The 13,906-nt window shown below is 33.0% G+C and overlaps 1 protein-coding gene across 1 annotated transcript; it reads left to right on the top strand.

Moving 5' to 3' along the window:
• Nucleotides 1-770: 770 nt before the first annotated feature.
• Nucleotides 771-2,172, top strand: LOC131064022 (1-aminocyclopropane-1-carboxylate oxidase). Its single transcript, XM_057998048.2, has 3 exons — nt 771-921; nt 1,015-1,250; nt 1,429-2,172. The coding sequence occupies exons 1-3, from the start codon at nt 820-822 to the stop codon at nt 2,042-2,044; spliced, it is 954 nt and encodes a 317-aa protein (XP_057854031.1). The 5' UTR covers nt 771-819; the 3' UTR covers nt 2,045-2,172.
• Nucleotides 2,173-13,906: the final 11,734 nt, after the last annotated feature.

The following is a 13,906-nucleotide window of genomic DNA, read 5'->3' on the forward strand; positions in this document are numbered from 1 at the left end:
ATCTATAAAGGCATAATCCATTAGTAATAGAATCTCAATTAATCCAACCAACTAATATTTAAGAACTGATTGACTCAAAAACACATTTGTTATTTTAAAAAATATTAAATGATATCTTAAAATCCAGAGAAACAAATTATTCATCAAATTTTTTTAATAAATAATAAGCTTATATTGAATGATTTATCAATTAAAAATTTGATATTTAAATAGATTATTTAAAATCAAAAACTACTTAATTATATTTTAAACAATTTAAATTCAGCAAATATAAAGAAAAATCAACCCTTCAAAAATCCAAAATAAAATTCTTTCTTTTATAAAAAATATTCCTATTATATCTAAACAAAGGTGTTTGTAGACAAAGGTGAAACAATCTCATGGTTTGTAGTTCGGCCATTTTAGACTTGATAAATGGCTTGTTAAAAATACTCGTTTTAATTGTATGTACATACACAAATAATATTAGTTAATAGGTAAGAGTTTATCCGTATAGAATTATGGTGGTGGACCACGCTTATAAAGTAAGCCGATAGCATGTGATTGACTCTGCGCCATTCATTACAATTTTTGCCTAAATTTTTGCCTAAATTTTTGCCTAAAGTTTCGTTACCAAATTCCATCACGAGGCGGCCAGTTCCACCTAATAACACATTTATCATATTCTTTGATTCCCTCACTAATCCAAACATAAATTTTACACAATGATGTCTGGATCTATATAAAGAGCTGCGCTCACAACAGCATTGCATCAAAGTGGTAACCAGTAATTCAACTACTGCTTTTCAAGAGAATTTGTAGGGCAATTTTATAAGGAAAATGGGCGTTCCAGTGATTGACATGAAAAACATAGACGGAGGAGATAGAGAGGTGATCATGGCTGAAATAGCAAAGGCCTGCGAGAGTACTGGTTTCTTTCAGGTGAAGAACACAACTGATCATTTTTTTTTCATGTGCAAAACTTACTAATTATAGTAAAAAGAAAGTTGAAGTGATTTTATTTTGTGTTTGCAGCTTTTGAACCATGGCATAGAGCATGAACTCATGGACCGTGTAAAGAAAGTTTGCGCGGAGCATTATAAGCTCAACAGAGAGGAGAGCTTCAATGGCTCTTTGCCTGTAAGGTTGTTGAGCAACGCTCTTGACAGCGATAACGCTGATAAGATTGAGAGCGTTGATTGGGAAGATGTTTTTCAAGTACATGAGATGCAGGAGACCAATTCATGGCCTTCCCAACCCAGTGATTTCAAGTACAACTGCTCAACTATTCTATTCCATTCCTTCTTTTCTTATTTAATTGCCAACATATTTAAACTTTGATGCATAAATTTTTTTAAATGAGCATAAGGTTTATCATAACTACATTCAAGAGACCGTTTCTCGATATTGAAAAAGAAATACTAAGTCATTATATTGCAATTTACTCAGGGAAACAATCCAGGAGTTTCGAAACCAGATATTTTCATTGACAGCAAAGTTGTTGGAAGTAATAAGCTTGAATCTGGGGCTAGAGAAAGAGTACCTGAAAGAGGCATTTGCGGGAGGAGAGAAGCCGTTCTTCGGCACCAAAGTGAGCCATTATCCTCCTTGCCCTAGACCGGACCTCATCAAGGGCATCCGCGCACACACAGATGCAGGTGGCCTCATTCTCTTATACCAAGACGATCAAGTGTCCGGTTTGCAGGTCCTCAATGATGGCACTTGGGTCGATGTACAACCCATTCCATATGCAATAGTTGTTGACATTGGGGACCAGTTGGAAGCCATCAGTAATGGGAAATACATGAGTGCATGGCATCGCATTCTGCCCACTAAGAATGGCAACCGTTTCTCAGTGGCATCCTTTTATAATCCCTCATATAATGCTAAGATTTATCCTGCACCTCAGCTTATTGCTGAAGCCAATGGTGGTGAGACCAGTGATGAAGTACTGATTTATCCAGAGTATCTGTGTGGAGACTACATGAAGGTTTACAGCCAGCAAAAATATGAAGCCAAAGAGCCACGGTTCGAAGCTATGAGGAGAGTGAATGTGAAATGCTAGTAGAGCTCTATTTACTGATGAAAAATATTGAGCAAGCAAAATAAAAGAAACAGAGCAAAATGGAGAACACTTCAAAATATAATATTTGCAATGTATGCTATTATTTCTTCTCCTATCCTATTATTTCTTCTTAAATAATGACAAATACATTGTTGATTTCATAGATATTTCTAGAAGATGCTAGAATGTTTAAGAATGCTTTTAAAAAGAAACACTTAGAAATTAATAGAAGTTTCCATGTTGTGGAAAGTTTTTGAATACTTGCTAAATAAACATTAGTATTTTTAATGGAAAGTTTTTTAATATTTGTCAAATTAATATTATTATTTCCAACACCTTTTAGGATGTTTATTTGGAGAGGATAATTACAACAAATAATTATATAGCAACTTCTTTGAGATGTAACAAGTTTTTAAGTTTGACAAATTTTACAATAGGAAATGATTTTGTAAATATGTCAGCAACTTGTTCCTCTTGTTCTACAAAATTATAACTCTACCACTTGATTTTCAATTAAAGTTGGGGTGCCATGGAGGGGTGCTTCCTAAAAAATAGAGTTAGAACTGCTGAGATTTTTTAGGAAAATTTTTAAGCTAGTGGTCCCATTAATTTTGTAGTGTAATTCAGCTTAAAAATGAATATAATATCTTTGTATGTGCATAATAAAAACAATTAAAAATAATTCATTTCGCTCCAAAACTATTTTTTAATAGAAATAAAACTTAGATGTTTGACAAGTGGTAGATAACATCCCTAAGATACTAGGGCAATTTCTAGCCCCACCCCTTTTTCACCCACTCAAATTTGCAGGCCTAAAAACTAGGGGCTTCTATTTTTTTTGGAAAAGATTCCAAATAATCCCGTAGCACAATTTTTTTAATTCATGGGACCACCTCTCACTTAAAAATAGATCTTAAGATCCCCTCATGGGACCCCTGCCTAAGTCACAAACAAAGTGATGATGAAATTCAATATGCTTAGACTTGGCATGATATACAAGAAGTTTTGCTAGCTTGATAGTGCTTTGATTATCACAAAATATAATGGTTAGACTACCTTGTGGATTTTGTGTTTCTTCAAGTAGTCTTATAAGCCATAAAGCTCATTGAGATGTTGTTGATGAACCAATATATTATGCCTCTATAGATGAAAGTGACACTATTGATTTCTTCTTGTCACTTCAAAAAATTGGTCTTGAGCCAAGATGAAAGATGTGTCCCAAGGTTGATTTTCTATCATCAATATCACCTACAAAATTAGAATCTATTATCCAACTAGAGTAGGATCTCCACCATATTTGTATTCAATGCCAAGTCAATAAGTACCTTTAATGTATTTTAATATTCTTTTAATTGTTTTCCAATGTTTAATGTATGGATCTACCATGTACCTAGATACAATCCTAATCACATATGGAATATTTGGTCTAGTTATAGTAAGATACAAGAGACTTCCAATAAGTTGTCTATATAATTTTCCATCCACCTTCTTTTGAGTAGAGTCAACACTCAATTTTAATCCTACATCACACAGTGTATTAGATGGTTTATAATCACTAATATTAAATTTTCTCAATACATCAAGAATATATTTACCTTGAGAAAGAATGATCCTTCCTTCTTGCCAAACTTACATACCCAAAAAATAATGCATTTATCCTAGATCAGTTTTTTTTTAAATTTTGTTTGAGTTGATCCTCGGTATCTCCAATACACAACATGTGATCTCTTGTAATGATTAAATCATCCACATAAAATACAATAATAACAATTTTGTCATCAATACGTTTTGCATACACATCTAGCTCAACTTTGCTTCTTTCAAATACTACTTCTATAAAGTATTCATTTATTTTGAAGTCTCATGCCCTCATAGCTTGCTTAAGACCATATAGAGATTTTTTCAATCTACATGCTAGATGTTACTTAGAAATTTTAACAAACTGTGGCGGTTGTGGCAAGTAAATTTTTTCTTTTAAATCACTATGTAGAAATGCACATTTATATCTAATTTGAAAATTTTCCAACAAAATTTTGTAGCTAAAAAAACTATTGTACAAATAGAAGTCATTTTAACATATCGAAAAATTAGTATAGTCGAAACCTTCTATTTGTGAGAAAACTCTAGCCACTAGCCTTGCCTTGTGCTTTTCGATAGCTCCATCTAATGTGAACTTTATTTCGTAGGTCCACTTGTAACCAACCATATTTTTTCCTTTTGGAAGTGTTGTCGATTCCCAAGTTCCATTTTTCATCAAAGAGTTGTACTCATCTTGCATAGCTTCTTCCCTTTCATCTTTTTCCTTTTACTTCCTCATATGTACTTGGAGCCTCAACCTGCATGACCTTAGTCATAAGAACATACTTAGAAAAATAATTCTCATGGCATTCTTGGTAGATTTCTTAAATTCTTATAGTCTTCCTTGTGTCTTTATCATCAATTTCACTTGATACTTCAACTTGCATATCTTCTCCCTCTACGAAAGATGACACACCTTGATTTGAATCATTAGTATAAGTATATTTATCTTCTTATATCGAGATTGAAAAGTGGGATAATGAAGAAGGATTATCACTTTCAATATCTTCATAAAACCATACATTTCTTTTGATATGGATTTCCCTTGTTTTAGGATTATATAGCCTATATTATTTTGACTCTTCACTACACCCCACCATTATGTACTCATTATTTCTTTCTAACTTGCTACTTTTTCATCAGGATGTGAGCATAGTCATTATATCAAAAGATTCAAAAATAAGATACAGTAGGCTTTCTTCCACTCCATGCCTCTTCTAGTGTTATGTCCATAACTACTTTTGTAGGTTTTTTATTTAAAATATATAATGCAATATGAATTGCTTCAGCCCAAAATTTAGATTTCATATTTCTAGAGTGAAGCATGCATCTGGCCATTTCTATTATAGTTCTATTATTTCTTTCTGCAACCCCTTGTTTGGGTGAGTAGGAAACAATTTATTACTTTCTAATACCATGTTATTTACAAAATTCTAAGAAATCTTTGTTCATATATTTAGTAACTTTATTTGTTCTTATTACCTTTAAACATCTTCCACTTTGATTTTCAGTCAAAACTTTAAACTCTTTAAAATTATGAAACACTTCATCCCTCTTTTGTAGAAAAATATATCCAAATTCTTCTAGTATAGTCATGTATAAAGAGAGAACATACCTTGATCCTCTTAAGGTGTTTTGAAAGGACCCATTACATTAGTATGAACCAAATGTAAAGGAGTTTTTGTCCTCCATGATTTTCCTTGGGGAAAACTTTACACATGTTGCTTTCCTATTGCCCATCCTTCACATACCTTATGTCTTGGTGAGATCTTTGAAAGCCCATGTACCATATGTAGTTTCTCCATAAGCTCTAGACTTTGGTATTTGACATGTCCCATATGCTCATACCATAACTTCCTCATATCATCATATTTGGTAATAGCACATATATTCTCATCTCCATATTTAGAAGTAAATTCCTAAAACTAATATAACCCATTCTCCATTTCACCAATTGTATTCACTTTATAATTATCATTCACATCCTTGATTAAACATTTTTCTTTTTAGAACTCTATTTTGTAACCTTCATTTGTAATTTGAGATTCAAAGAAAATATTTGTTTTCAATTCAAGAACTAGCTTTACATTTTTAAACACACATTATCAACTTGAACATTTCTAGTTTCTTTGACTTAAGAACATTTTTTTCCAAACTATACTCTCTCTATATTGCTTAATGATTTAAATTTTTCCTTATTGTAAGACATGTGTTGTGTAGAATCAAAATCAATAATCCAATCATCCTTAAAAGACTTGTTTTCTGTAAGTGGAACATAAAGAGCATTTCTTTTAGAATCAAAACATTTTCTTAACTTATTTGTCTTCCTTTCCATATCTTTGCTCCTCCTATAGAATTCACTTGTTTTGTGACCTAGCTTACCACAATGATTACATTTTCATTTTATTTATTATAGGCCTTAGATTGAGTGTTTTAATTTTCATTCTTTCAATTCCTTTCTTTAGGCTAATGATATGTTTCCCCTTCATTATGAATGCTTGAGACTCAACACTAAATGATTACCTTTCTTTGATTTGATGTTTTTCTTCCTACACTATCTTAGCACATAACTCTTCATATTTTATATTTTTTAATTTATCAATAGTATACAGTACACTTATGAATGATTGATATGATCCTAGAAGACTTTTTAGAATTATTTGTACAAAATATTTATTGTCCATATCGTTCATTCTTCCTTTCCTTTAACTGACTTGGATGATGTACTAGATCTTATCCAATGTTTGTCTATCTTGATTCTCTACAAGTCATAATTTCATAACAATTTTGAAGCATTAAAAAAAATCCATACAAGATATATAATCATAATATTTTTTTCCATTTAATTTAATTATGGTATATGATCACCAATAGAATTCATTTTGCTAAATTACCTCTTTTTTAAAAGAGAATGAAACAAACTTCAAAATCCTCAATCCACATATTTTAATAATGAAAATGTCTTACTAACTTTTCTAAATTGATATTATTTTGTTTGGTGCAATATTCCTCACTTCCTTTGCCACAAAAAATTGCTAGTGTTTCTCACAACCAATTTGTAACCTACAAGGTTAAAAAAATGCACATTACAAAATCCACATATCATTGTCCAAGATTTAAAAATGCTTTAATACAATATTGAACAAATAGAATAGAAGAAACTGAACAAAATAGAGAACACTAAAAAATATAATATTTGCAATGTATGTTATTATTTCTTCTCATAAAATGAAAAGTGTATTGCTGAATATATATTGTATATGTTGAATTCGAGTACTTAATTGCAAACCCTAGTTCTAAGCACGAAACCCTAGATCTACAATAAATTTCAATAACACAACAATGAAGAACCATCGAACATGCAAAATCATAAAATAAATCAAATGACACCTTCACACATTCAAATGGGTATAATCCTAATTCTTCTCCTATCTCCATTGATATTGTTTTGATATGGTTTGCTTTCAGATTTTATGCAATCACACGAGCTCATTGAAGAATGGATGTGGTTTTGATGATGTAGACTTGATTATAATGATGTGGGCTAAAGTTGATTTGGTGGAATGTAAGTATTCTCTAAGATTCAATGATTAAGGATGGGAGGAAGCCTTTTTTATAGAAAGCATCCAAAAAATGGAGGGATAGGATTAAGAGGTGAGATAAAAGATGGTTGGCTAAGATTGAAGGGTAGGTAGAGGAAATAATAAAATAAGGGAACTGCTTAAGATGGAAAAGGAACCACTTGCTATTTAGATAAATGGGATGGGAAAAAGGTAAATTAAATAATTAAATAAATTAAAGAACTTATTCAATTAAGAGAAACAAAACATTAATTAAATAAACAAAATATTTAGTTAATTTGGGAAAAAGATCTAAGTTTAAATAAATAAAATTATTTATTAACTTTAGGATAGAAAAAGCCTTAGAAATGGTTTAGTGAATTAATTAAATAAATAAATATTTATTTAACTAATAGAAGAAAAAGGGATAATTTTTTATTTATTTTTTATCAGTAAAATGTTGAAGCCAAAATATTTTAAGAAATTATAAACAAGATTACATTCTCCGCTCAATGTGGACGCCAATAGGAAAGAGCATAGAGGAGAAAACCTTCGGCCTTGCTCGGGCTATTAAGTCCAATTAGATAATGTATCTAAAACTCAACAATAGTTATAATTACAACATAACCTTTTGAATCTTTCTTTCTAGATTGAGCATACTCCTGCAGGCCCAAATGATTTTCTCTCCTCATCTCATTTTGTTGTGTTAGTATTCCATCATGGGAATGCTCCTGTTAGCATTCTTCCTTCAATATCGCTAGTATCTTTCCTCATTTATCTTGACACCCAGACTTTCTGCTAGCTCTGTCACCTGCAAAATAATCTCAACACTGCCCTATAGCAAACCACTTCATGATTTGTTAGCCCAAATAAAACAGATAGCTTTCATATACCATGGTTTGCATAACACTTTCCACTATTGCTATTACAACCATGGTATCTTTTATATTGAGATAGCAGAGAAATCCTTTTAACGTTGATTGCAAGATGAAAGATTACCTAGGTTACAATAACATTGTGAGAAGTAACCCTACCGATATTATCATATAGATCATTAACACAACCTTCTATATCAATAGTTCCAGGACAACATCTTTTATATAATTAAGTCAAATAGAATATTAACATAGCAAGGGCCTGAAAAGAGAAGATAATCTATCCTCCCTAAAGAGCTGAAATTCCATATCACTCAGCCAAAACAAGTTTCAATCCTATTTTATTTCCATTAATAGGAGATTTCATTTTCTTTCCACAAAGGATGACCTCCAAATCCTTTCTAGAGACTATGTGTGTGAAGCAATATGTATGCATATGTGTATGAAGGGTCTAAGTCCCAGAGTACCAGCCTGTGTGGATCATCAAGAAAGTTTTAAAACAACTATTCGCCCTTATACCAGGGTTACCTTGGTTCCTAAGAGAACCAAGCCATAACCATAAGTAGGTAAGACAACTATATTTTTTTTTTTTCAAAATTAGCCAAAAATTCATCGTGAGATAGAAAATACTCAGAGGGAAGATAGAGATGTCTGATTATAAAACTGAGGGATACCTTCATAAGGCTTATTAGCAAACTACAAATGTTAGATAGTTCTTAAAATGAATCTATGTTCCAGGCATCTCAAACCAATCTCAGAGAACTAGTAAAAGTAGTGGCCATCCCCACCTACCTCTGCCTATACATATAAATACATATTTATATATATCTATGTGTGTGTGTGTGTGTGTGTGTGTATATATATATATTATAAAAAGGAAGGGAGCTATGACCCAGCGCAAAAAACCACATTTTGAAAATAACTATACGGATCTCTATATTCACAAAATTATCCACTTAAACCCACAAGTGTGACCTACTAAATTACCCCTATCTTTATCATGCAGAATTATGAGAATGCATCCAAATTAGAGAAAACAGTGAAATAAATTTGATGCGAGAAGAACACAGAGCTTGAAACATAACAACTTAATAACATAGCTATGCTACATCTAATATTAACCTTAACATCCAAATGTCTGTATAACTTGTATCAAAACTAAAAGTATAAGCAGTCTTTAAGTATCAAAGGAAACCAGTTAGATCCTTGAGAGACGATAAATTAAACCAAAAAGAAACATAAACACTATCCTGCAAATAGGGATCAAGTCCTATGGCATAGGAGAAGCATGACACCTTCTCGACCGCACCTTACTTGTCGTCATCCCTGAACTAGCAGGGGGTTCATCTGGACTGGAGGTAGGGTCGAAAGGGATCTCCATATCATCGGGGACTACTTCAATATTTTCTTCCTCGAGATAGTTAGCTATCCATCTATTACATGGTGATTTTTTAACATGCAGGAGCCATATAAGAAAGAAAAAATTCCTCTTCCTTATCGGATTATAGGCCGCAAAGGCAACCTCATCTTCTATTTACAAGATTAGAAATCTTGGCACCAGTTTGTTTTTCCATATGAATTTGTCATAGTCACAGGGCTTAGGAACAGTTAACTCCTCATCCACGTTAATGACAACCCTATCCAATTCACCTAGCAGTTCCTTCTTAAAGACACTTCTGCGTAATTTCACAACCACCTCCCTATCCCTCTCAAAGTGCATGGCCACTGCTAAAAACATTGCAGCTATATCAGAGTTGGCCCTAGTGTGGTCATCATTCTTAATATACTCTTCCCCTAGTATTTTCTTGACCGCCCGAACAACCAGGACATTTGGGAAGACCGGGATGCCTTTCAATCTATCTTCTTTGACGTCCCCTGTAAATGCAATTTGACGCTTGAGCCCCACTAGCCTCGGTGGTGAATCCATAATGAGATTAACTCACTCAGATCACCAAACAACCTCGATTATACTGGGATTACCGACTTCTCTATAAATAAAGTCATTACTATATTAATTGTGCTTTGAAAGGTTGCATAAAATACAACTCAACTATCTCGATAAAGGACTAGTCTGATCGCTTAAGAGTGTCAAAGGGGTAGTAACGAAGGGTCATGATACAAGGAAAGTGGAGAAAGATGATCTCCAAGATCATGGTAATTACTACCACTGGCGTTAATTGATCTTTGTACGTACTAGTCATAGCTAGCGTGTGCGACAAGGAAGGTCACATCAACGTCTCTATATATGCCGCCAGAATAGAGGTTTTAATATGAGTAGAAGAAAAGGCTATGCTCAACAACTTATAGATTAATATATATAAAAATGTATGGATGTTTATACAAATTTGCAAACAAATCGATGATAATATATATATACCTATAAGAATATATATCTATGATTAAATACCACTAAGTATATTTTATACATATATATATAAACTAGATATCTATATGTGTTTATAACTATATATATAATTGTATGTATGTATGTATGTATGTATGTATGTATGTATGTATGTATGTATGTATGTATGTATGTATGTATATGAGTATATATGTTTAAATATATATTTATATAAATATCTATAAATACCTACACACACACACACACACACACACACACACATATATGAATCCATATATATGCATAAATCTTTGTATATATTATATATATACACACCTATATATATGAATATGTTTATATTTAAATTGTTATATATCTAAGTGTTAGGATAATCAGTGAACAACTGAGAGGGGGGGTGTGAATCGATTGTTAACATATTATAACATTTAATCCACTTAATAACCTTTAACCTGATTAAGTGTCGGTAAAGCAGAAACAGATACCGGTAAACAATACAACTTAACAATTAAATAGATAATCAATGCAAAGCAACCATACCGCATAACACCATGATTTGTATGTGGAAAACCTAGAAAGGGAAAAACCACGGTGGGAAGCCTACCCACAGTTAGATGATACTTCTGCAGAAAGTATATGATACAATGAGGGACCTGCATAGGCAGGAAGGCACACTGCCTAGAGCGTACTGCTCATTACAAAAGAGTCTCACTGACTATAGAGAAACTACAACCATCTAAGGATAAATGAACAACAATCCAGAATAAAGAACTGCCAGAAATAGAATCTACCATGCCTAATTATAGTCCCAATTAAGCTCAATACCGGAGGCCTTTGACCTCTTCCTTAATCCCAATTCGATCACCTATGATCGACCAAGTCTCGTTCGCATATGATATTGCATTTCAAGACCACGAACACTTATTCCATTCCCATACCACACATGCCACGATATACAATGAGATCTTACATCATTTTATACAAACCCTAAGGCCTAAACCAATTAGGTCGGCCACCTAAAAGATATTACAATAATATCATTACATAAATCCATATTACAATGATATGCCATGTCAGATTAAGACCAAAACACCAATAACCAATCCATAGATCATCTTGAAATATCCCGGTAACGTGTAGAGTACATGTTAACATGATATCGGTCCATAACCTAGATAGTTACCAGACCTAATCTGGGTCCACCACGCCAAAGAAATGTCTTCAAGCAATTGAAACACAATCAAAGAACATCTTCAGCATCCTGAAATCCATCTAGAAGTTGCACCAACACCAATTATGCATCCTGTCAAGATTCCTTAGTGAGAGCTCTATCGATAAAGCCTTAAACTAGTGTCGGTAAGAGTTTACTAGAGTGTATGATAGCATCCTATTACCAAGTCAATACCAACTAACCAAAACATTCTCCAGGAGCATGTACCACATGTAACCAAATATATTCCATAGATCCAAACATGTTAGAAGTGTCCAACAGATAGTCTCTTCTACCAGTAACACTAGATCTTGTATCGGCAACCAAAACCTGTCTATTGGTAACCAGCCATAACAGCTAGTGTTGACATCAATGTAACACATAATCAATTCATCCAATAATGCCAATAATCTCCCCCTTTGGCATTGATGGCAACACTAGATGTGAAAACATCTAAGTACCAAGAAATGTCAAACAAGTATCCCCTTGTGGAAGACAACCAATAATCTCCTGAATATCAATAATTGTCCCCCTATGAATGATATATCTGTAAATTTCTGCATTTATTATTTTTCACATCACTATCTCTCCCCCTTTGAAATTTATGCCAAAAATCTGACCAAAATATCAGAGCAAGAAAACCTTTGTATCTCAAAGCTGACTACTCCCCTTGAGTAGTACCACCACTCATCAGTGTCAGAATTGATAATTTCTCTGATAATGCATGTCAAACTGATGACAAACTGCATCAATCAAGTCTCTGCCGAAGGGGAAAAAACCCCTAACATGTCTCTCAAATACTCAAATGATTCCTTAGACAATGTTTTAGTGAATATATTTGCAATATGTTCTTTACTGTTCACATAAACCAATTTGACTTCCTTTGCTTCTACCTTGTCCTTCAAAAAATTATACTTTATCGATATATGCTTAGTCTTAGGGTGAAATACCGGAATTTTAGACATGTCAATAGCTGCAGAGTTATCAGAGTAGATAACTACCAGTTCACTACAATTTACCCAGATATCCTTCAACATTTGCTTCATCCACAAGACGAGTGCAATTAGCTGTTGCTACAACATACTCAACTTCTGCATTAGATAAAGAAATGCATGACTATTTTTTGTTGATACATGAAACCAATTTCTTTCCAAAAAAGAAAGCTCCACCAAAAGTGCTCTTCTTGTCATCAGTATCTCCTACCCAATCTGATTCAGTATATGCATATAAAGTGAAATCATCATTTTTAGAATACCATAAACCATATTCTATTATTCCTTCCAAATAATGGAATATCCTCTTTACTACACATTCATGATTTTCTTTAGGATTACTTTGATATCTTGAAACAATACTTACTGCATTCATAATATCTGGTCTAGTCTGGGTTAGATATAATAGACCACCAATCATAGACTTATACCTTGTCAGATTTACCGGTGTAGAAGTATCCTTGATAGATAATTTTTCCACTTGTCACCATAGGAGTACTTACCAATTTGGAATTATCAATACCAAACTTATTCAACAATTCCCTCAGATAAAAAATGCCTCTGTCAGTTTGAGTAATCCGCAAACCTGAAAAAAAATCTCATCTCACCAATCATGGACATTTCAAATTCATTCTTCATATTGTTAGCAAGTTCTATGCACAATTTATCTTCTCCTCCAAAAATGATATCATCAATAAATACTTCAATAATCAGAATATCATTATCAATGATCTTATAATATAACTGGTGAACAACTAAGAGGGGCGGGTGAATCAGTTATTAACAGATTATAACATTTAATCCACTTAATAACCTTTAACCTGATTAAGTGTTGGTAAAGCAGAAATAGATACCGGTAAACAATAAAACTTAACAATTAAATAGATAATCAATGCAAAGCAACCATACCACATAACACCATGATTTGTACATGGAAAAAATGGAAAGGAAAAAACCACGGTGGGAAGCCTACCCACAGTTAGATGATACTTTTGCAGAAAGTATGTAATACAATGAGGGGCCTACATATGCAGGAAGGCACACTGCCTAGAGCGTACTTCTCATTACAAAAGACTCTCACTGACTAGAGAGAGGCTACAACTATCTCAGGATAAATGGACAACAGTCCAGAATAAAGAACTGTCAGAAATAGTATCTACCATGCCTGATTACAATCCCCATTAAGCTCAATACCAGAGGCCTTTGATCTCTTCCTTAATCCCAATTTGATCACCTATGATTGTGTTAGGATTCCCACAGATACTGAGAGGGGGGGGTAACCAGT

The sequence above is a fragment of the Cryptomeria japonica genome, chromosome 5 (genome assembly GCF_030272615.1).
Source record: "Cryptomeria japonica chromosome 5, Sugi_1.0, whole genome shotgun sequence".
Taxonomy (NCBI): domain Eukaryota; kingdom Viridiplantae; phylum Streptophyta; class Pinopsida; order Cupressales; family Cupressaceae; genus Cryptomeria; species Cryptomeria japonica.